Genomic DNA, 25,454 nt, shown 5'->3' on the forward strand with positions numbered 1-25,454 from the left:
TAGCAGCTGGAAAAAATTGTTATAATTACATTTAGCTTAAATGCAGAAATTCCGTGTCCAGCCATAGAAAGCCTACATAAAATATATTAGTGTTTTTGACAGGTCATTACATTTTTAATATGTCTGTATAAATACATTTCAATGTTATAAATGTTTTAATTTATAATTTTAACATTAAATAAAATGTATTTCAAAATCATCTCGATTCATAGAGATGCCACCCAGTTTTCATATTATTTTATTTTATTCGGACTCTTTGCTAATTTGCGCTTTGCTAATTTCATATAAACCTGACAAGTAAGTAAATTCAGTTGACTTCCAGACAGCTTCAAGAAATGTCGAGTTAAATTAATATAATTGTGGACAACTATATTTAATTAAGTGGCAACTTTTTAAATGTGTGGTTTAAGCCTGAACGCATTTATATTTTATTAGCAGACGCAGTAAATAATATGGTCTTTAAGTAAAATTTAGTTTTCATAGTCATTTTAACGTTATCAAAAGAGAATCTCATATATTCAATATATATAGGAGATTTTGACAACCCTAGACCACGGTAAAGTTAACAGCCAGTTATTTATGTACACAAACATGTGTATATGTCAAGTGAAATCACTAAACATTAAACAAAAAATTTAACAGTCTAACAATGACCAGAACATGTAGAATATGTGGTGGACATGATGGACGTTATTGGATTGAGACACCAGTGGATAAATTCGCAAAAAAGACATTCAGTCAAATACTGTTTGAGCTTGCCAGAATTGAAGTGAGCACAAAAGAATAAGAATAGACAATAGTTTAAAATTAATTCTTGCTTTTAGATTGCTGCTGAACAAGCGGATAAGTTGCCGCCTTGGATATGCAACAGCTGTGTTCAGAAATTGGAGGAGTTATATGATTTCGTGCAGCAGGCACGTCAAACACATGAACTTTTGCTTAATGGGGTCCAAGCACACACAAAACATATGGAAACAGCCACCTTGGAATGCTTGCGGGAAACGCCCATACAACTATTAGATATCGAAGGCATAACTATAAAGACAGAAGAACCATCAGAACCCGTGATTTCTGAAGCTGTGCCAAGCTTCAGTGTGGATCCCCTGGTTAGAAAATCTATTGTCTATATCACTAGTGATGAAGATGATAATTTACCATTAAAACAACGCAAAACTTCCCAGTCAGTTTTGGGAAATCACCATCAATGTAAGAAATGCAAAAAGTCGTTTAAACACGTAAGGAATCTCTTCAGGCATAAACAAATTATTCATGGACCAGAGCAGACCAATATACAAAGTACCTCAGCCGAAGAAACACAAAGGAAACTTCGCGTGAACCTTTTGAGTAGCCGAGATAGTTCCGAGTATTACACAATTTATATATTTGTGAATCTTAATAATTATGAATTTATTTTTAGTACAGATTATGCAGAAGAGAATTATTACAAGTGTGATGAATGCGATAAGTCCTACAAGTATATAATACTTTTGATCAAACACAAGCATAAGGTTCACGGAGTTTACAATCTCCCAGTCAGTCATGCCTCAAGAAAGTCTGCTGAGCGAGCTCACTTTAGACCTATAACCACAGATTCTCTAGTACATAGTATAATAAAGGAAGTAACGTAAGTGTTTTTTTCAGGCTTCATTAGATAGTAGATTATTTGTAAATTATATGAATTGATTAGCATATCGGATGAAGATGATCCTGACAGTTGCGGTGCAGGCAACTACTACGAATGTGACCAATGCGACAATTCGTATAAATACATTGTAAGTCTTATAAAGCACAAACATGATGAACACATTAAATGCAAAGATATAGAGGAAATCAAGGACGAAGCCACCTCTTCTAGATACACAGATCTATTAACAAGGACACCGCGCATAAGTCGACGTATAAAGACCTTTGACTTAAATCGATGCAAGCCCAATGGATCCAAGGAGATTCAATGCATGATCTGTCTGCGTCGCTTTATTAAAATGGGTGAACTGCGCGATCATCTAAAAGCCCATCCGAAGAACTTTACATTCGACACTCATGGCGAGCCCATTGAACGCATTTCGGAGGGCTTCTTCAAAACCGCTGTAGAAACAACAGCTGCAGGGCTTAAGAAACGTATACTAAATGATCTCAAGGCAGGAATATACGTCCGTTACTATTCTATTACAAACGAGGCGAACTACGAAATGAATCTGGATAGCTCTGACACGGATAGTGATGGTGAAGGAGACGTTGTCGAGCGACGTAGTTATGCTTGTGAACTGTGCAATTCATCAATCGCAGTTTGGCCCCGAAAATATCAGCTACATGAACATCATCGACAGCAACACACTTGGCTGTCAGCTCCGCATGTTTGTCAGCGTTGTGACTCACGTTTTCTCAGCGTCCAGCTACTGGACCACCATATCCACAAGCTATGCCAAAACACGCTCAAGCGTTTCATGTGCGACAAGTGTCCACAGCGCTTTTTTTGGCGTCCCAATCTACGCGCTCACCTTATCGACCACAAGAACAAGGTACTGTTTGGTTTTTCTATGTGCTTATCATCATAATTGTAATACGCATTGCATTGCAGCAAGATAATTATCCGTGTAATCAGTGCTCGCGAAGCTTTCAAGATAAGAGCGCAGTAACAAAGCACAAGCTAATGCATCATGACAGCACCAACAAGCTGCTGCCTTGCCGTTGGTGCACACGTACATTTTATCGACCTGCTCTTTTGCATAAACATGTAGAGCGGCATGGCTTCAGTGGCGAGGATATACCCCTGGCAGAAACACTGCTTGCAGATGCGGCCAAGTCAGCAGGACCGAAGACCATCATTTGCAAACTTTGTGACATGCAGTTTATCAGCATTGCGGATCTGCGGCGTCATATGTCTATGCAGGGCCATAGTCTGCTCGCCCAAAACTATATGATAGGCACCGAGGAAGGATTCGAGCTACAACTGGATGAAACTGATGATAGTGATGATGAAACCACCACCGGTTTCACTTGCAACTCCTACAGATGTGATCTCTGCCAATTGACATTTCAACATCGCCGTGACATGAACGAGCATCAGTATTCATTGCATAGCTTCCACAAGCTCCCTTATTCATGTCCCCATTGCATTTTCAGGTCTGTCGATAAGGTGTGTATTTTCTGCAAATTGATTAAAGTCTGTCAATATATTGCAAAACTTTTTTTTAGAACATGTTAGAGTATCATTTGCGAACACAATGTGCAAATGTGGAGAAGAAATTCAAATGCTCTCGCTGTGGCTACAAATTTATGTGGCAAGAGAATCTGGAGCTGCATATGAGCAAACAGCATGACAAGTCATCCAACTTGACGTGTATGCCGACTAAGCGCAGGCGATTTAGATACCAATGTCCGCATTGCTGGCGCTCGTTTGTTGTGCAGCCCAGCCTTGACAAGCACGTACGTGACATGCATGTCGCTAAAAAGAATCCTGGAAAGAAGTATTTATGTTCACTTTGCGGTCTGGAGTCAATCACACCCAATAAGCTTAAAATACATATGCAACGGCATAATGGCGAGAAACCATTTAAATGTGACCTTTGTGATATGTCATTTACCGTTTATTACGAGTTAAAAGTTCATCGTCGCAAACACACAGGCGAGAGACCATATCAGTGCACATTCTGTGCGAAGGACTTCACCAGACCCGACAAGTTAAAACGACATGTTTACATGCATAGCGTTAAGCGTTAAGCCCATTGTGATTTCCGTTTATTAAAAGTTATATGATTGAATATGAATATACATACATATATGGGACATTTGCACGTCCTTAAATACAAAAAAAAAAAATAAAAATGGCAAACATTTTGTTACCTGTTTATTGTATTTTATTATATGTTATATAGATTTATATTTTCAAAACAAAAACAAGTGGACAGGTTAAAGTTGGGCGCCACCAACATTTAAATAACAGACTTTGACTGGGTATCGCAGCAAACACACGCATGTGTGATCGTAAATAATGACACACAAAACAGTTAACGCGTCACAGCTCGTTTTCGCTGTAACGTCAGCAGCGACGCCGCCGCTGCGTCGGCGCGACGTTTGTATGGCGCGTCAGCCAACGTGCACACCCGCTGTCTATATTGAAATTGAAATGTGAATAATTCCTAATTTATTTATCCGATCGTTCTAAAATATTCACAATCGGTCTACATGACATGACTATGCAATTTTGTGATTTATTTCAGATGTTAAAAAAGTTTTGTACTGCCTTATATATCGTTTTTTTTTCGATTTGCGGGGGAGGGGGAGGAAATAAAAAAAAATTAAAAATAAAGCACACTTAAACTTTATTATGTATTTGACCTCTAGCATAGATATAGCAGCTATATACAAAATTTAGTTGCTCTAGACTTAATAGTTGCTGAGAAACAGTTGGCTCAACATTCAGAACGGACACGCTTTGACTCTGTCAGCCTACTCATATGACTCGTACGCACCCTTGTAGAATCTAAGTACATATAATCATATATCGGTCACTAAATATGCGTGCTGCGCACGGCCTGACCATCTCCCTGTTTTCCACTATCTATTGCCAGCAACCAATATCTCCAGAGAGACGGATGACCTAGGTTCGCCGCATTGGAGTAGTTGCATTTTTATTTTAGCAGAGAGTAAAATGTTACCATATAGGTCTGGATACACATAGTATTACAAAAAATGATTATAAAACGAAAAAGAACGTATGTAGACCTCGTGAGATTTCTGAGCCGAGCCCAGACCGTAGTGAGGATTCCGATATCATACGTGCTATGCCATATATATTGGTTATTTCTCATATATACTAGCGATTCCTTCGACTGTCACCACAAAATAATGGGATGGGTTTCTCTAAATTAGCTGTGATTATAAATGGTCCACTGAAGATAACTATTAGCGATTGCTCATATTTTATAAAATAACCTGATTACTTGAATCTAGCGCGAGAGCTGAGTCGAAACGAGATGCGGCCTGAGCCGCGTTAGTTGTTTGACTAGGTTAGTTAGATTGTGTGGGTAGATGGACTGCTCTAGCTAATGTCATTATAGCTTAGTTCGACTCACCACTACGCAAGAAAGTAATGACACTTTAGACAAGAAATTGTGAGGATAGGCTCTGCCACAAGTCGTCGTCTAAAGGTGACACGACCGTTCTATGATTAGCTTTTCAATATCAGCTGTTTGCGTCACTTACCTGAAGTGAGCGCGTGGAAAATTGCTACATTTTGTAATCGCTAAAGAGGATAAGTTCAAATTGTTTTGTAAGGTCAACTATTTGCATAAATTGAATCGTAACAAGAGGATGCCGTTCCCCTTAGTACCTCTCGCGCGGTGGACTCTAACGAAATTGCTTAAAATTCAGGGCACAATGAGCAATCTTAGGAGAGTTTAATTCAGAAACTGGTGGTTACTGTCAAGCAACTAGTATTTAAGTGTGTACACGCGGAGAGTTCTCGCATGTCCAATGCTAGAACTATGATAATAGATAGTAGTTCTTTCAGAGCACATGTCTTCACAACACGTTCTCTAATTGTAAAGAGGAATCTCTCTCTCTGTAGATACTTGTAAACAGAATGGATTCATGAAGTTGTGCAAATGTATGCAACAGGGAGAAGGAGGCGTGGCAGATCACAAAGTATATATATTTTTGATCAGCTCGACGAGCTTAGTCGATATAGCTATGTCCGTATATAAGAGCTTTAAGAGCTAGAGCAACCAAACTTGGCATGTAGCTGCTCCTATTCCTCCCCCTTCCCCGCAAATAAAAAAAAAAACAAAAATCAAAAAACTTTAAAAATCTGAAATAAATCACAAAATTGCCTTGTCATGCATTCGAGCGATTTCAGGGATAAATAACTTAGGAATTATTTACATTTCAACTTTCAATATAGTCTATCTGCAATACGAGCTCTCCAGGCCTCACGTTGCTGAGCTCGCTTAAAAAAAATAGGATTTTTAAGCTTACAATGTACAAATAGTATTTCCCAAGGAGATTATATTATCTGCTTTATTCCAAACCGGCTATTTAACATGTTCGATACTAAGCCCTAATTAAGCCACGCGACAGTACATATCTTGAAAGTTTACACGATTTCTCTAATAAATAACAAAAAATGTTCCCGATTTATAAATACGCACATGTTGTGTGATTTGACTGCTTTGTACCATTGCTAATTTCTTTTTAGTTAAGCAGTTAAACATCGTCTTCTTCTTTTACGATCATTATTATAAAACACTTTGAATTTAACATCCGTTACAAATAAAAGTATATACGTATACAGACGGACGCTTATATCTACATATGTAAATGAAACTGTTTACTGGCTGAAGATTTTCTTTAATTTTAGATTTCTTACCGGCTTTTCTTGCGGAAAAAGTTTTTGTAAGAGCGCTTTAAAATTTCAATTTTTTAATTTAGCGCATTAGGTAAGGACCTTTCTTAACACTTTCGCGAGCATCTGTTGACAGTTAAACTTCTAAGCAGCGTCATTAACAAATTTTGAAATTTTTTTAATGGAAAAGGGCATTATTAATCTGTGCAAGTGTATGTAACATGTCCGAAAATCGAAAAAAACAACGATTAATATCCACAATATAAATTGGAGAAATCTAACAATCAAATAAATCATAAGAGCTTTCTCAATTTTCAAATTTTCAATATGGACAGCGGGTATGTTTGCTGACGCGAATTATGTATGTTAAGTTGAACCTACACTTGAGTTAAAACACTATACCACTTGTAGAACTCTAACCTTTATTTAGGAATGTTCAGTTTGAGTGTCGAATTAAAACTGAGAAACTCAATTGTACATAGTTGATTCTTATATCGAGCTTTGTTTACAATAATGACTGTATAGAGCCAATCTTCGTCGGTCCACTCTTGATTATGTTTACGTTCTTTGCGGATGTCGTTGTTTATGTTTTCATTACTTTGGTCCAATCTTGAATATGTTTATCTTATCTGTGGATATGTTTATGTGAACTTAAACTAAGCTTGAGAAACTAATAATTGATGATCAATGGATCTTTGCTTAATTATGTTTATGTTTACAATTTTATTAATGTTTGCATTATAGAACTGTGATGCATTAGCTGTTTTGGGTGTATTTGCTGCGATGCTCCAGTCAAAGTGTACATAAAATTTAGTCACGCCCAACTTTAAGGCGCCTACTTGTTCTCTTTTTATTTTTGCGGCCTCAGGCGAGATTTTTCCCTAAAACACAATAAACTTTCTTTGGATGTGCGAGTCGATGGCCTTAGTAGCTAGCACTCACCACTTTTAGTTATTATATTAGTTTGTATAATAATTAAGTTTGTAAATAAATAAATAATTTCTTTGGATGTATATTAATAATCAATAACTTGCTTCAACTGGTTGATCCTTGCCTTATATTTGCTTCTATTTTGGTATTAGTTGTTATATAAAGTTCTTGGGTGAATTTTGCAACCATAAGACGAACATATCATAAATGAAAACAATACAAATCGCCAAAAATCAAATTTTAATTCAAACATTTCTCTAACAATATAAATGAAAAACATCTGTAAATAAACTTTTTATTATTTCGTCGTGCTGGTCCGTTTTCTGAATTGGCCCATAGTCAAAATGAAAACTTTTATAATATTATATAATATATATTATACATATAAATACCAAGTCTCCAGCAAAGCTTTCAATCTGAATGCAAATTAATCGTGTTTCTTTAAAAGCTTCATATGCAGGTACTCACTCTCACTGTCACTCAGTCAGAAACTGAGCTTTGCTTGCGTCACACGTGTGCATCGTAAACACAAAGCCGAAAATGTCAATCCCAAAAATTCCGGAGTGGATTACTGAGCAAAGGTTTTATTGCTTGCTTAAGCAGAATTGTAAAGAGTTTGAAACAATAAACCGGTTTCAGTGTAAGCCGGCAGTCAGTTGCGGTGAAAACTATCTTACTATAGTTTTACGAATTCTCCTTGAAATACAACTCAAAGGTACATAAATACGTAGGTTATTGACCGCAATAAAGCACTTTTTGTGTGTATGTACAGATGTATATACATATTATGTATGTACATACAATAAGTGACTCTTCTACATTTTTCATTTGCGTTTATTCTCAGATATTGGAAAAAAGGAGACAAGCTATATATTGAAAATACCGCTGATTAATGATCGAGGGAACGGGCATGACTTTCACGATTTATTTGTCACAGAGGCAGATATGTATGATCGCCTAGTACCGGAGCTAGAAGCGCTCTATGCCAAGTATACACAGTTTTCTGTGAAATTTAAGCCAGATCATCTAAGATTCTTAGAGCCTGCACCAAACTGTGACTACATATTGATGGAAGATCTGCGTTCAAAGGGCTTTAAGAATATTGAGCGTGCGGTGGGATTGGACCAGAAATCAATGGAAGCTGTACTTATGAAATTGGCACAGTGGCATGCCGCTTCCGCTCAAAGAGTATCTGAGATGGGGGACTACGAAGAAAAATACCAGAAAAGTTACTTTTCTCCTGAGCACGTTAAATGGATAGAGCATGCAAATATGACATTTAATATGCCATTTTTAGAGTGCATGCAGCAATATAAGTTGGATCCAAAACAGCAATTACTGATTGTAAAAAATTATCAATCTTTAATTCATAAACTATATATCCTTTTCTTTTTAGACAAAATACACGGCTCGCATGACAGATATGTATATGAATTTTGGTCGCATTAATCAGAATCAATTTTGTGTCTTAAATCATGGAGACTTCTGGTGTAACAATTTTCTCTTGAAATTTAATGAAAATGAAATCGAAGATGTTTGTTTTGTTGACTTTCAATTGCCCAAATATGGTACGCCAGCTCAAGACCTTTTCGGACTGCTGATGACAACACCAAACCTTCACATAAAACTGAGTAAATTTGACTATTTTGTCGAATATTATCATCAAAAGCTAGTAATGTGTCTAAAAGCTCTTAAGTATAATGGAAAAATTCCCAGTTTGTCGGAATTACAATCGAATCTACGTATAAATGGACTGTGGGGTAAGACAAATGTTGTATTCCAAATTTACTTTGATTCCAATATTTTAATTTGTAGCATTTGTTTGTGCACAACGAATGCTCCCTGTTGCGCTATATCCTTCTTGCGACGCTTCCAATGTGGAAAACTTTATGGGAGATTCAGAAATAGCAATGGATTTTAAACGTAAAATGCTCTTGTATCCTAGTTATGTTAAGCAAATTAATTTGATTTTACCTTGGCTCATTGATAAAAAACTTATTAATTAACATATGGAAACAAAGTTTTAATTTTGCAATAAACGTTTGTTACCGGTTACAACTACGCCTTATTTTAGATCACTTGAATGCATTTTATTATATTATTTATTATTATTGTTATTAATATTTTATTATTTATCAATAACGGGGATGACACATATTTTAAAACTAAGTCGAGATTATTTTAGGTGAGACACAGCCCTGTTCGATATGTTTTCCTATGGCTAGAGATTTGTCAAAGCACAGCCACATAAAGCCCGTAATACATTACAAGTAATATGCCTTATTAATACATTTCAATATTATAAATAATAATATATTTAACTTTCAATTAAATAAAATCGCTAAGAAAAAATCTACTGCATTTGCCATTGTTGGAGTTCAGGATCATCTCGATTCGGAGAGATAACTTTGTAGAAACTTTTTATGTGTTTGCTTTAAGATTGATAGCTATACTGATATACATATGTATATGCGCGAACTGCATTTCCCTCATAGTGCTAACAGCTACTCGTCCACTGTTAGATATGGACGGGGAGTATATTTTCTCTTCAGTTTTGCGCAAACATTTACCATATAACTAATATATAACTTACAAACAAAATTTGGTTGTTCCACCTCTATCTGTGTTCTCGTTGATTATACAGACGGATGGATTGACGGACAGACAGACATGGTTATATCTACTCAGTTTGTCTTGCTGATCAAGAATATATATACTTTATGGGATCTGCCACGCCTCCTTCTGCCTGTTACATACATTTGCACAACTTCATGATACCCTTTTCCATTTTTTAAGAAAAATTTCATATATACCAAGTTTGGTTGCTCTAGCTCTTATAGTTGCTGAGAAACACGCACTCATACAGACGGACAGACGGACATGGCTATATCGACTCAGTTTGTCTTGCTGATCAAGTATATATATATATACAAAAATGTCTGAAAGGATCAAACTTTGTCATATTAAAGGTAAAATACTTAACTTTTTAATTCCGAGTATACTCAAATTCAATCCCAACTGGAATTACCTGACCCCGAAACTTTGACTATATGGAATATGTATGTATATATAATATCTATATAGAATATGGATTTACTTTTAGAGTTAATATTATATAAGTACACTTAAGCTTATTGACTTATTGACCGTCGAGTATACAACCACAAAACCACTAAACTGCTCATACAGGTACAGTCGAGTTATTTTTTAAAATTTTGACATTAACTTGTAATTTATGCTTATTGTGTGATTTTAAGACTAATTTAAAAACTTAATCATGGATTTATATTTAACACAAAAACGCATTAAGTTTTGGCGCTGCAGATATAATTAGAGCACATATGTATGATATGTGTAGCGTGAGCATCGACGGTTGCATGGCGTGTCTGCAAGAGCATTACACTGTCTATATATGTCTACACATGTACATACATACATACATACACATAAAATGTGAAAGATGAACGTATTCAGAAAGTAAATTAAATTATTTAAATCATTTTAGAAAAATTTAGCTGAATTTTATACTACAAATTAATTTTAATAAAAAACTAATAAGCATAATATTTATACTTAAGAGTGATAGCGTCATTGTTGCAGAAAGTTTCATATCCCCTTATCAAATTTGTACAAAATAACGAAGTGTATTAAAAAGAGAGGCAAAGATGTCGAAAAACTAATAGAAATAAAGCTCTCACGCTGTGAGTGAAACACATAAAGCACTCACACATTTATAATATAAAAGCTCTGACATTTAATGTCAGTGAACAGCGCAAAAGAAACTTTTTTTTAACTCTTTATTATTGTATATTTAGCCAAACCTGTTCTAAGTACGTAGGTAAGTAAGAATCTATTACGTTAATATTATTTAAATAATAATGGAGGAACTTACAGAGTAAGAAAGCTTTTGGTGCTTTTTAAGCTTGTTCTACTAGTATGCTTAAAAGAGAAAAATAGCTTTGATAATTACCAGTCTGATAGAGTACATAAATAGCGCTTTAAAAACTATAAGGTCGATAGAAATTGGTTGAAGTGCACGGCCAAATAACATCGTTCACCAAACTTGTTTGTGATTGGAATATACATAGATAATGGCAGCGGAAGCAAAAACTGAGCCACCAGTAAATAAGGTTCCTGACTGGGTGCAAGGTGAACTATTTGTAGATGTTTTGAAAAAATCCGTTAAGGGTTTCTCAAAAGTAAAGAGCTTCAAGGCCAACGCTGGCACTGCAGCAGGAGAAAACTACGCAACAATAATGCTCCGAATTAATATAGACATAGAACTGAAAGGTAAATGAATCTTATGCAAATTATTCCTAATACCATTTTCATGTATTTTTTTTTGTTAGATGGCAAAGATATGTCTGTATCTTACATGCTAAAGCTGCCCCATCAGTTAGAGATGTATCAACAGATGATGAAACTGAATAATATTTTTGAAACGGAAAACTATTCGTACAAAGAAGTAGTTCCCGAGTTAGAGCAATTATACCGCGATGTCGGTGTTGATGTTAAATTTGGTGCTGTAGCGTATGAATTAAATGGAGCTAAAACTGATAACATACTTCTTGAGGATCTGGCACCAAAAGGATTCAAGAACAGTAATCGTATAAAAGGACTTGATCAAGCTCACACTGAAGCAGCTCTTCGAAAGTTGGCACAATGGCATGCAGCATCTGCAGTACGCGTTGCCACAAAGGGCGCTTATCCAGAAAAGCTGGAGGTCGGGTTTTATAGGGAAGAGACCAGGGCATTAATGGATGAGTTCAATAAGAGCATATCACAAAACTTTCTTAAGTGTCTAAATACCTACGAGGGTAATGAACTGTATATAGACCATGTGGTAAGCCTGATAAAATATATAGTATTTAATCATTAAATTATTATTGACTTTCTGAACAGAAATCAGTTGAGCGTAAGATTACCGACCAAATAATTAAAATGGCTAAAGTTAATCCACTAGAGTTTAATGTATTGAACCATGGGGACTTCTGGAGCAACAATATAATGTTCTCATATGACACTAGTGGTGAAATTGATGAAGTTTATTTAGTAGATTTCCAAATGTTAAAGTATGGTTCTGTTGCTCAAGATTTGTACTATTTTATATTTTCATCAACAAAACTGGAGGATAAAGTTGCCAAATTTGATTACTACATCAAATTTTATCATGATAATCTTGTGGCGAATCTTAAGCTTTTAAAATATTTTAAAGCTATTCCAACTTTGCGCGAACTTCACAAAACCCTTGTGAGCTATGGATTCTGGGGTATTTTTCTATTAAATTAGCTTTTTGTTTTTTTTTTTTTTTTGAATTCTTTTCTTTTTTTTAGGGTATTTAGCTGCGACTGGAGTTATGAGTGCAGTGTTAGTGGATCCCACAGAGGAAGCTAGTTTTGAGAACTTCTTAAGCGATTCTACAGAGGGAAATCATTTCAAGAACCTACTCTACTCAAATCCACGTTATAAGAAACATATACAAACAATATTACCCTGGTTATTAAACCGAGGCTGTTTTGAAATATAATCAAGCTTAATGGAATAGTATACCAAGTATATACATACATACATACATATATGGGAGTACTTCAACAAATTATTGATAAACATGGTTTCGAGTAATGCTTATATTTTTTATAATGTGACTCATTTTCTTATCAAAAATACAAAACAAAAGAACATCAAATAACTTGTTATTGTGTACGTTTGGTTTTGCTTCGTGAATTAAAGTGTCTTTATGAAATCTATACGAGTGACTATATTATTACCTTTAAGTACATATATGACGAAATTTTTGTTATATTTGTAGTAAGCAAAGTAGTTTACAGTTTTAGAAATATAATCAAATTATTATTCTATATAATAGGTTCAATACTTGTCAGTGTTCGTCAAAAATTGGATAATTTAGTCTCAGATGACTAAAATAAAATAAAATTTCAGCAAATACAAAAACATAAGGGAACAATTTTATCGTATTCATTTGTGTTCACTTCAAAAATACTCGCACTTCGAAGATTCTTTACAAAAGTATGCATAAGATTGGAAAACCATTTAAGATTACATCTAATATTACTGTTTACTCGTATTAAGCACATTTTTTTTTTTTTTAAAACTTTGCTGTTTTTATTGAATCTTCTCTTAAAATTGAGACTAACAATAAGGTATACAAATCTTATAACTAAACATTATCTAACAGTTTTCTTCTAAACTGTTTTTAGGATTGGGGGCCAACCGTTCCTAGATTCTATCGCTGGTTGGTAGGTCGTTACGAGCACATTTAGCATTGTTTTCATAATTTTTATACACTTTGACATTTTTGTAAAAAATCGAAAAGGGTATTATGAAGTTTACAAATGTATGTAACAGAGAAAAGGAGGCGTGGCAGATTAAAGTTGGGCGCCACCAACATTTAGATACACTTTGACAAGGGCATCGCAGCAAACACACACATGCACTCATGAACACATACACACAAAACAGCGGACGCGTCACAGTTCGTTTTCGCTGTAGCGACGACACCGCTGCGTCGGCAGCGACGCTTGTATGGCGCGTCAGCACGAGCACCCCGCTGTCTATATTGAAAATTGAAATGTAAATAATTCCCAAGTTATGTATCCGATCGTTCTGAAATTAGCACAATCGAAAGCATCTTTATGATTTATTTCAGATTTTTTAAGATTTTTTACTTTTTTTCGATTTGCTGAGGAGAGGGGAGGAAATTTAAAAAAAAAAAAGAGTAGTGTCCTGGATTTAGGAGTACATACATACCAAGCTTGGTTGCCTAGCTCTTATAGTTGCTGAGAAACACGCACTCATACAGACGGACTGACGGACGGACGGACAAACGGACATGTCTATATCGACTAAGTTTGTCTTGCTGATCAAGATATAACAATATATAACTTTATGGGGTCTGCCACGCCTCCTTCTCCCTGTTACATACATTCACGATACCCTTTTTCCATTTTTTACAAAAATGTCAAGCTGTGCACATAGCAACTAAAAAAATTACAGGAAGAGCAATTATATTTTTCTGATTTCTATAAATTGTAGTTGGAAATAAAGGCTATCACGTGTTCCGCGAGCAAAATACTTGTATTTTGCCTAGACATCGGGGATAAAGGCTTACTTCACAATGAAATGATGATATCGGCGCTGACTCATATCGTTCACTACAACCACTAAGCATACATATGCTTAGTCACTAAGCCTTAGTGCTACAACCCAGGCCAGTTGCGTGGTCAGTTGATCTCATGAACTCCTAGGAAAAATTATTTAAAATATTTGAAAAATTATTTAAAATATTTGATTTGGAAAATTTATTCGGAAATCGAAAATACTGAATTTTACACCTAAATGGTTGTTTGCACGAGCGCTAAGAAATAGAAAATAAGAAAGAAACGATTTTTTAATAATAACTTTTTTATACATTAAACATAACCGTTATTTTTTGATTTTTGTGAGCACAAAAGAAAAATCAATAAATAATAGTTATTTTTGGTTTTTTATTAAAAAAATCAAAAAATAATTGTTATTTTTGATAATTACAGATAGTTGTTACATATATGTACATACAGGTACACATTTACTTAAAACATCAAATAGGTTTTACCAAATATTATTTTTGATCTTAAAGAATTAAGTGCAATAATAATAACGCCATTCTGTGCCAAAGAGTCGAAAACTTCATCCCAGGTGTCAGTAATACTTTGGCTCTAATCTCCTCGGTATCGGATTTCATAGGTAAGGACTTATCTTATATGGTATCTAGGGAAAATAGTTCTGGTTGCCCGACAAGTTGTCCTACTCAGGCTTGAAAGAGACGAACAAGTACGCATAACGACCAAGAAAAAGACCCCGTTATGGGTCCTTTTTGTTAACTTTGAGATGGCTAGCAACAACAAAGAGGCAAATCTAATTAAGGGCCTGCACAGTGGCCGATTTGGCTATTCTAGCTTAAGATTAAGCAAATTTTAAACTATTAATATTAATAAAAGTTTTGTTTTCTACCAATAGTCAAATAATCATTTATCTCAAAAAAAAAAAAAAAAATACTTAAGCCGATAAGTTCGATTCATCTGGATGATGCACTTGTTTTTATATTTGTGACATTTTTTTGGATTTGTTTTGAAACAAGTTCCCCATTTTATTAAAGTTCAAGGTATGTGGTAAAGAAAAAAAAGAAGCCCGTCCCGGCTCGCAAAAATTTTATATCTGTGGTAAACTATGGTTTATCTTACCACAACTAATATATGGAGGTAAAAGATTTGAACCGAGCTGGGATATCTGCTCAAACGTCGGTGGAAGGCGTGCCTGTTACCACTGGCGGGCACGGGGAGCAGCAATCCTCATTGCGTGTCGCCAGTGGTCACAAGAACATGACAAGACAAGACGGGATGGATAAAGAACCGCTAGACACGGAAGCTAAAGACGTGATGATGCTCGGATGCCGTTGACAGCTGAAGTGACCCTGGTTCCTATTACGACGGGATGGTTTCAGAACTGCTGAACTCAACAGCTAAAGACGTGATCACGGGCTCGGACCTATGAGCCACAGAACACCAAATTAGCTGATGTGATGCTAAATCACTGACAGAGAAGGAAGAAGAAGCAAAAGTATATCATGCGACAATTTGAGGGCACTATCGATGGGGTAGAAACTCAGGCAGTTGCGCAGGGTACTGATGCGGGGGTTATAGGGAATGCAGCACATGCTGCAGGCTAGTCCTTCAACATCAAAGATGGTGGAAGTGCGAGCGACAACCTCCCAAAAACCGGACAAACATACTAAGTAAGATAGGGACAACGGGAAGCAGAATACTTCTGCCTCTGCCAATAAAAGGTAGAGATCCGATGAATCTGCTAATGGGTCTGAGAGCAATGTCCGGGAGAAATCCTGGCTAGCTTAGGCTCGAAGCTTGAACTTCAGGGTGTCATTATCGACAGAAAAGTTCCGGAAGGAAAATTTTCATCCGATAACTGGCTTATACTTGAAGAAACCATTAACATGGCAGTACATGAGGCGATGTACCGGACTGAGAACCAGCTCCTGCCTGTTTTCGACCGCATCTAGTGGTATAAGGGCGCAAAGGCGGTGGCCTGTGCCAACGAGGAATCTCTACAATTCCTCAGAGACACAGTACGAAACCTTGGGGAACTGTGGCCGGGGGCAAGTTTCGACGTAGTACGCACTGACCAGGTTCCTAGGCGAACGAAGAACAAGGATTTATGGATCAACATTGGTCACGAATCTAAGTGCCACCTCCTAGGTCAACTGAGGAAGCTCAAAGTAGTGCAGATTAATCTGCTTCACTCTAGGGTTCCTTCGGTTGACCTACTGTGGCTTATGGACAAGGAGATGGTAGACGTGGCTTTAATCCAGGAGCCCTGGATCGTGGGTGAAAGAGTTTGTGGATTGGGATCCCGCGCATATTATCTCGTTGTCTCGCCAGCTGCGGGTAAGTGAAGAACCTGTATCAGGATTGCAGGATTCAATGTTCTTTTCTCTTCTCGTTTCAGTAACGGAGACCTACCGGTAGCACTATGCGAACGAAGGAACGTGCCTTACCTGTACCTGGCGTCAGCATACCTATTATTTGAAGAACTGAATCCACCATCAGAAAACATCAAAGCCTTTGTTCAGCATGCGCAAAGTGAAGGCATCGATGTTTTCCATGGGTGTGATGCCAATGCGCATCAAGAGGGGAACAGTTGCTCGAATTCGCACTGCTCACAAATCTTAATGTAACAGGGGCATCCACCCCACTTTCCGCAAAAAGAACCGAGCTAACCTCTGCTCTGATATAAACTTAGCATCGAATAGTAACTGTCAAACTGTTGAAAATTGGCACGTATCCACTGAATAGTCATTTTTTGGCCATTATAGGATAGTATTTGAAATCGACTCGTCTCCAGAGCTCAAGTTGCCCTGAAGGAACCCAAAAAGAAATGACTAGATCAGATTCTCGCAGTGTGTCCTGGATACCCTAGCAGAAGGCCTGCGGGACGATTAGACAATCCCTGCACCCTCGAGAAAGCGAACCACGTTATCACAGACACTCTAAGTAAAGCCTTTGTCAAATCTTGCCCGAGCACCAAGGTCGAACCGCAACAAGTGGTGGACACCGGAGTCGGGCAAATCAGGAAGGGAATGAGAAGACTCTACAATAGAGCTAGAGCCGGAAACTGTCCGGCGGACTGGGAACCCTATCGCCTCAGCTTCAAGATTTTCAAAATGGAATGTAGAAAGGCCAAAAGAGACTTATGGGCTGCGTTCTGCGAGGATCTAACTAGCGTCAAACCAGGTTTACTCTGTGATCTTGATGGCAACTTTGCAAGGGACCAGGAGTCTCTGCAGCTACTGATAAACACTCACCTCCCAGGCTGCCTAGAGGTTGGTATCGGTTTCAACCGATATCGTCACCACCAGCAGGCAACCTATGAATGAGTTGAATACGGATAGTTATAGCCTAATAGATGAAATAATATCCGAAGAGAAAATAATCTGGGCGTCAAGACGTTCCACCCCTACAAATCTTCAGGACCGGATGACATAAGACCTGCCATGCTACAAGCGGTAAGCAATTACCTTGTGCCATGGCTCTTAGAACTCTTCAGAGGATGCCTAGCAACAGGGTACATTCCAGAAAAATAGAGAAGTGATTCATTCCCATGGCTGGAAAGATAAGCCACTGCTCACTAAAAGACTACAGGTCAATCAGTCTTTAATCGTTTTTATTGAAAACACTGGAACGACTATTAGATCTGTACATAAGAAAATTGCTGACACCTCGAACTTTCAGCGCAGATCAACACGCCTACCTTAAAGGTAGATCAGTTGAAACCGCAGTACATCCAGTATTAGAAATAATAGAAGACACTCTGTAGAGAAAGAAGTTTGCGTTGGCAGCCTTTCTAGATATAGAAGGCGCTTTCAACAATGTCAGGATCGAGTCAATAACGACAGGATTAGTCAACATTGGCTCACACCTGATATCAATCAATGGCTAAGCAACATGCTTAGCTGAAGAATGATCAACGCCCAAAAGATGCAGAGTCACGGCCTACGCGGATGACATAGTTCTACTGGTAACAGGCAAGCTCTTGCCTACAATCAGCGAACTCATGGAAAACGCACTTGGCCAGACTCTGCGCTGGGAAGAGCGAAACGGACTTGGGGCCAATCCACAGAGGACCGAACTCGTACTGTTCACACGAAAAAACAAGATTCCGAGCTTCAAACTTTCAACACTTGGAGGAACGCAGCTCTGCCTATCAAGAGAGGCGAAGTATCTTGGAGTAAATCTGAACTCTAAACTATCTTGGCAGTGAAACTTGGAAACCTACTTGAAACCTCAAGCAGCCCTAGACACAATATTAGACCTAAGCCCGATAGGAATTTTCCTCAGGTGCACAGCGGCGAGAAGTGCGGTCAGGCTGCGAGCCCAAAGACTCTTCAAGCTGCGCAGTACCAGCCACAGTACAGTCCTGCTCACGGTAGGATAAACAGAGAACAGAGTGGCAGCAAAAATACCTCACGACGACTGATGAACTGTCAATCTATACGGACGGGTCGAAGATGGAGGAAGGCACTGTATCTGGATTCTACTCCTCTTACCGACTTCCAGACTGGTGCACGGTATTCCAGGCGGAGATATACCCTGTCCGGCAAGCGATAACAGACAACATGACAGACACGTCGAAGAGCCTGGCGGTCTATTTCTATTTCAGAACTCACAAGATCTGAAAGGAGCATGGCATACAGACAATGGTCAGCAGTGCTGGGCTGCGAGATCACAAAGACTCTTTGGCCAATATACAACCCAAAGAGAACATTCGAACTCCTTCATCTTAGCAAGAGAAGGATTGGGATGCTGACGGGAGTCTTAACGGGCCATTAGCATATTGGCCACATGGCACAAAGGTATGGCGGTTCATAACACGACTTCTGTCGCAGCTGCATGAACATCAAAGAGAAGAAAGACTCCAACATATCCTCTGCGAATGCCCGGCGAAGGCGACTCCGATTCCTCGGAGAAGCCTTCTGTGAGGGGCTAAGCAACCTTGCAGAGGTAAGGTTGGAAAATCTGACAAGGTTTTTGGACTCCACGGAATGGTTCCAAGTGCACACCAGCCCACAGGAAGCAACCACGGAGACCCAACATAGGCAGCTAACCCAGCTCTCCATACACCTCATTAACCACCACATACCCCCACTTATTCCGACAGACCAAACAGGCATCACAATGGCCCATATGACCTCTGGGTGCTCCCGTTTTTGGGAAAGCTGTACAACCTAACCTAACCATGGTTCATCTAGTGTGTAAATTATTCAGGATCAGCGTGCTCTTGCTAAGGTTTAAGATATTTTGGGAAGAAGCCTTAGAAGCCCGAAACAAAGATTCAAGAAATTTTCGCTTGAACCATACTCCCAAAAACTCGCGGATTATCACAATGGAGATTCTTTTGCACTTTATTGTTAGTATCGTCGGATACAATAATAACAAGTTTATGGAAAAGTTCAGCCAATAACTTGAGCAAAGCAGTTTTATTTGACATTGAACGCCAAAAATCTACTTTTAACTACAATGCCCAAGAAAATTTTAATTTAGACTCAGACACTTAAAATTGGTTTATTTTTTTAAAAACCGTCTTCAAAAACAAAACAAAAAATACATTTTAAATTAAAAAATAAAATTGCTAAATTTAATTTCTTTTTGGATGAACATGTCAAAAAATTTTCAAACTGAATAATTATCGTTATTTTTTTAAGATTCCATTTCTTAAGCTATTTAAGCCAAATCGGCAACTGTGGGTTGTGAACGTCACAATTGAACTGCCACTAAAGTTCAATGACGTGCTACAGTGCCTCCGCTGCCAAGGTTTTGGACACACCCTACGATACTGCAAATTACAGGAAAGATCCGTTAATTGCGGAGGCGAGCACAGGTCTAATGTCTGCAAGAAGAATATGAATGAAAATGAAAATGAAAAAGCCAAAAATTTTGTTCTTATTATGTAAGCCCTATTGCAGGGTCATACATAGTACTTGCAGAGTCTTATAACGTCGGTTGTGAGAACGAAAAAGGGAGCGTCAGTACTATATACACTTTGCAATATTGGAATTTTTGGCACCGCCCCTAATAGTCTTAACGACTCCTCACTAAACGTTTTATACTATATCTCAAATATTTACTAAGCGCCTTCAAATTTTAACTATGCGTTACCCATGAGAGTGATAGATTGTTTTCTATCACATGTCCAAGCTGAATCACAGTTGAAGCACGAGCAGAAACAATTAATCACCACATAATTGGGCCACAAACAGTGCTGATACATATAGAATATATATAAATATATATGTATTCATTCAGGTATATACTTGCATACATTGTGGTACACATACAAATACAGACCTTATCAATAAAAAAAACAATTGTCAACGCCCCATATCTGATGTTCATTTCGAAATCACTCTCATAGAGCTTGTGAGCGCGCCCGTTTTGCCTTTTTTTATTTTTGCGAATATAATTATAATGTTAATTCTAATTGAAAACTAGCGATAAGTAGTTTCCTTGCCTAATGCTAAAGTCTCATTCAAAGAGTGAACGTTGACCGGGGTGCATTTCATCAAGCTAACACTTTATCAATTATAATTTTCCTCAACCAAAGTATTTTTTATCAATTAAAATTGAAGGTTTGTTACACAAAAACATTCACGTGAAAAATTTAAGCACTTCCACTATTCGCATACAATTTACAATAAAGTTATACTACCATGTCATGCTATACAGCAGAAAACATTTAAAGAAGTGATAAGGCATTAAGAAATCTTATTTGTAAAGGTCCCAACAAGGTTTAAACTATTAAGAAGGATGTAATAACTGACATGTACTCTGATTTAAACCGACTCTTGTTAAAAGAATTCTAGCCGGATAATTTTCTAATCTATAAGCTATGCAAGCTATATTAGTTAAATTAAATTAAATTAATTTAGTTAATAAGTAGAAAAAAGATTTTTAAAAGACCAAACATATATACATATAACAGCTTATGCATCAAAGCACTTTTTTACTCTAGGCTCATTAGTAACATTCTGTCAAATGGATAATTGAAATATAAATATTTCCGATGTTTATTATCTGTCGTTCTGAAATCCATCATCGAGAACATGATAAAGATTGTGTGAGTCGAATTTGAAACAAATCCGATTAATATTGCAAACGTAAGTCGAGCTTCAATTTTTGTGCGATTTTCAAGGGGTTTTCAAGGTAACAAAAAATAAAAGCGTACTACTTTTGAATTAGAAGTGCATACATATTTACCAAATGTGGCATAGAGTTCTTGTTGTCTCTGAGTTCTTGTTAGAGATGGGCGCGTGTCGGTTTTTCCTAACACGACACAACACTAACACGAAATGCTAACAGCCAACCCGCACTCACACGCACGACATTAAATATAAATAAAAAAGAAAAAAATTTTACTTCATATTTTTAATTTAAAAATATAATTATGTCCAAAACTCTAATATATTGTTTAAGCACTTAAATATAAATATAAATAATTAAATATAAAATAACAGAAAAACAATACGATAAGCCTCAATGATATGTACATACATTTGCACATCTTCACATTTTTATAAAAATACCAAAGTGTATAAAAATTAAATAAAATTTATATAGATAAGACCCGGCATTTCAGAAATAAAATATTATAATCACCTTGTGCTGCTAAAGTCGATAGTTCAACTACCAGTTCACTGCGTTTAAGGCTCAGTCACAATTATAACATATTAACCCCTTATATTTCTGTAGAGCCGTTAGCCTATCAAACAAGGATCATTAAAAAGTAGTCGGATAACATTGATAAGATTTATTAATTTTAGTGGACAAAACTTAAAATATGAAAATGCTAAAATAAATTTCAAAATTAATATTGTCGGCATAATAGTTTGGTGTTACTTACAAAGCTTGTTGGTCAGTTTAACGCATTTTTATAATTCTTGTAGTAACATAATTCTTGAATTCTTGTATTTAGAGAACTACATTAAAAAAAATATGTTTGATTACCAACAAGTGTTTCAACTACCAACTTGTATGATTCTCTTTGCAGATCAACAATGTCGGAGCAATCTGCAACAAATGGACATGTCGATACGAAGGCATCTAATTTGCCGCCTTGGCTGCCAAGAATCACGATGGAAAACGCCGTACGATCCCAAATTGGAGATTTTGAAAAAATTGTTGCTGTGACGTCTCATTGTTCTAGTGCAGGTGATAATTATTCCACGTCAATGGTGCGTCTTCAGGTAGAGGTTGAGCAGTTAGGTTAGTCATAGACTTAATAATTAACAATATCGCTTATGTATTGAATGTGAAATATTCTTTAAGATCATATAAAAAAAAGCGTATCGTTTGTGTTGAAGGCTCAGCATTGCAATGAAATGATGGCTGCCATTCTGAGCAAGCTCGAGCTTTTCCATAAGGAGGAGCAAATGTATCATTGCATCCTGCCCAAGTTTGAGCAGCTCTATTCTGATGTTGGCAAACCCATACAGTTTGCACCGAAAGCCTATAAAATTGATAGAGATTTAGGTGTCGATTACATACTCCTCGAAGATCTGCTCACAAAAGGCTTTAAGAACTCAAATCGTTTGATGGGTCTCGACTTCGACCATTTGCAACAAGTGTTGCAGAAATTGGCTGCCTTTCATGCAGCCTCCGCATGCTATGTGGAGCATTATGGGATGTTCAGCGAACATTTTACTGTTGGCGTCTTCAGTGAAAGTAATCGTCAGCTACTACAGGAATTCAACGCATGTGGGGCATTTCTAACACAGCTAAAAAAATGGAAGAGCGTACAAAAGATCTATGAGAAGCTGGTAGGTTTTATTGATTTTTTGCCAAAATCGCTTCTAAGATATATATTTTATTTAAGGCTAAAAGCGACGACGTTTTGGTTGATCGTCTTCTACAGGATCAACAGGTTTCCATGAAGGAGTTCAATGTGCTTAATCATGGAGACTGTTGGAACTCAAATTTGATGTTTCTATATGACGCCTTTGGGAAGATTAAGGAGACATTATTTGTTGACTTTCAGGTTGGCAAATATGGCTCTCCGGCAAATGACTTATACTATTTGATTCTGTCGTCGGCAGCCCCAGATATTAGAATAGCAAAGTTTGATTATCTGGTGCGCTACTATTTTGATCACTTGATTGAGAATTTAAAGCTTTTACAATATCATCGGCCTTTGCCAAAGTTGAGAAGCCTTCATGCATCGCTATTCCGTAACGGACTGGCTGGTGTGTATTCATTACTCAAGCTGTGTAAGCTATTTTTACCTATTGTGTTTTTCTATTAACAGCATTTATGGTTGTCTCCAAAGTCCTACCAGTTGTAATGCTGGACAAGCCTGAAAATGGGGCTAACGCGGAGCTTTACCAGAATGATGACGCCAAAATAAAGGCCGCCATGTACACCAATCCAAAATATGTGCAGGCTATGACCGAAATACTCCCTTGGATGGACAATCGTGGTCTTCTAGATTGGCAATAGTTAAATTATCTTAAAGTACAGTATTGAAGAAATCATGAAGTAAACACAAGATTTTTTGTGCCTCACAAACTATACGCGAAAGCAAAATATAGGATGTAGTCAACGTTTTATATACTTATAAGTTTTTATAATAATTATAATAGATTATCATGAAGTTGTGCAAATGTAGACAAACTCGGTGACTGTAATGGCCAAAGCAACGGAACTTGGTACTCGTATGTACTTGATGTGAAATAAATCTTTGATGCCTCTTTGGTTATAGATAACTTTATATCAGTTAAAGCATCCTTTCAACTTAAAACAAGTGACCGCATTAAAGTTGGGCGCAATCAACTTTTATATACGCTTTGACTAGATCATCGCAGCAAATACACGCATGCACTCACAATCATAGGCACACAAAGCAGCTAACGCGTCACAACTCGTTTTCGCTTTAGCGTCAGCTGCGCGTCAGCAAGTACACCCCGCTGTCTATATTGAAAATTAATTAATGACTAGGCGTTTTTGTGATTTTCTTAATTTTAAATATTTTTTAATTGCTTAATATCGTTTTTTTCGATTTGCGAAGGACGGGGAAGGTTATTAAAAAAATAAAATAAAAGCGACATGTCCTGTGTTTAGGAACACCTACATACCAAATTTGGTTGGTCTAGCTCTTATAGTTGCTGAGAAACCCGCACTCATACAGACGGACATGGCTTTATGTACATAGAAAAATCAAAAGATTTCTATCCATTTCTGCACCACAGCCAGGTGAAACTATACTCGATCTTGGTGCGTTTTTTGTTGTATTTTGTGTTAATTTGTGTAAAATAAATTTAATTTTTTTTACGATTTACGTATTACATAAATTGGCTGAATTCAATGTCAGCTATCTATGAAAAAAATCTTACAGTCCGATATTTTTGGAAGCAATTTATAAAGAAAGCAACCGTAATATGTTTGTAACACTTGGTGAAATGTGAAAGAAGTAATATTGGCAAGTCATTAAAAATGGGCCATTGTCAGATCTTCAAGATAGAGCTGAAAAAATCAGAAGGCAAACGAAATATTCTGTAATCTTTGGCGATTGATTAACTGCTGTTAACGACCGACCGCTGGCTTGTTTCTTGAACCAGTTCGGAAACGTTAGAAGCATTCTGTTAGAGTAATAAAATATATTTCAATATATTTATTTTGAATATTCATTCATATTTTTCTACTGTGTACTTGCTTTCCCTTTTAAGTCGGTCTGCACTTGGTTTACCAGCAATGCTGATACGGCTTTGCAGAATGACATTGAACAACACCATCAGCTCTGTCCAGGTAGGAAATGACCAATCCAAAACTTTTCATACCAAGTGTAGTCTCAGACAAGGTAACTCGCTGTCTTCAATCTTCTAATGGAGAGTAATATAAGAAAGACTGGTGTGCAACGGAAATTTACATTTTCTGGTAATAAGACAATCGTGTGAATAAAGACAAATGAAACGGATACCTTAGCCACCATTATGTCGCTACTGACGCTATGACGAAAACCGTGCATCAAAGTGTATCGAAAGGTTCTTGTTAAAACTATGTACATATGTATTTATTTTTATATTTAGAGAGCGTTTGGTGATTAGACAACAAATACTAAAAGC

General features: G+C 36.9%; 4 protein-coding genes across 6 annotated transcripts; all 4 read left to right on the forward strand.

Moving 5' to 3' along the window:
• The first annotated feature begins 619 nt into the window (after nt 1–619).
• LOC108604771 (zinc finger protein 888) lies at nt 620–3,787 on the forward strand. 3 transcript variants are annotated; one of them, XM_017994364.2, is made up of 6 exons: nt 620–769; nt 825–1,363; nt 1,418–1,624; nt 1,688–2,519; nt 2,579–3,136; nt 3,196–3,787. In XM_017994364.2, exons 1-6 carry the CDS (start codon nt 650–652, stop codon nt 3,718–3,720), a joined length of 2,781 nt encoding a protein of 926 aa, XP_017849853.1. In that variant the 5' UTR covers nt 620–649; the 3' UTR covers nt 3,721–3,787. The 3 variants fall into 3 exon arrangements, with proteins under 3 accessions (XP_017849853.1, XP_017849854.1, XP_017849852.1); XM_017994365.2 differs by having other exon boundaries at nt 825–1,344; nt 1,423–1,624; XM_017994363.2 differs by having other exon boundaries at nt 825–1,624.
• A 3,983-nt stretch (nt 3,788–7,770) lies between these two features.
• Nucleotides 7,771–9,294, forward strand: LOC108602276. The gene is made up of 4 exons (XM_017990333.1): nt 7,771–7,988; nt 8,118–8,617; nt 8,670–9,033; nt 9,089–9,294. The coding sequence occupies exons 1-4, from the start codon at nt 7,814–7,816 to the stop codon at nt 9,277–9,279; spliced, it is 1,230 nt and encodes a 409-aa protein (XP_017845822.1). The 5' UTR covers nt 7,771–7,813; the 3' UTR covers nt 9,280–9,294.
• A 1,940-nt stretch (nt 9,295–11,234) lies between these two features.
• Nucleotides 11,235–12,961, forward strand: LOC108601821. The gene is made up of 4 exons (XM_017989758.2): nt 11,235–11,563; nt 11,623–12,116; nt 12,176–12,542; nt 12,607–12,961. The coding sequence occupies exons 1-4, from the start codon at nt 11,365–11,367 to the stop codon at nt 12,798–12,800; spliced, it is 1,254 nt and encodes a 417-aa protein (XP_017845247.1). The 5' UTR covers nt 11,235–11,364; the 3' UTR covers nt 12,801–12,961.
• Nucleotides 12,962–20,857: 7,896 nt separating this feature from the next.
• LOC108602073 lies at nt 20,858–24,323 on the forward strand. The gene is made up of 5 exons (XM_017990093.2): nt 20,858–20,969; nt 22,388–22,602; nt 22,666–23,156; nt 23,213–23,579; nt 23,642–24,323. Exons 2-5 carry the CDS (start codon nt 22,395–22,397, stop codon nt 23,830–23,832), a joined length of 1,257 nt encoding a protein of 418 aa, XP_017845582.1. The 5' UTR covers nt 20,858–20,969; nt 22,388–22,394; the 3' UTR covers nt 23,833–24,323.
• The last annotated feature ends 1,131 nt before the right edge of the window (nt 24,324–25,454 follow it).

This window comes from Drosophila busckii, unplaced genomic scaffold (genome assembly GCF_011750605.1).
Source record: "Drosophila busckii strain San Diego stock center, stock number 13000-0081.31 unplaced genomic scaffold, ASM1175060v1 hic_scaffold_35, whole genome shotgun sequence".
In the NCBI taxonomy this organism is placed as follows: Eukaryota; Metazoa; Arthropoda; class Insecta; order Diptera; family Drosophilidae; genus Drosophila; species Drosophila busckii.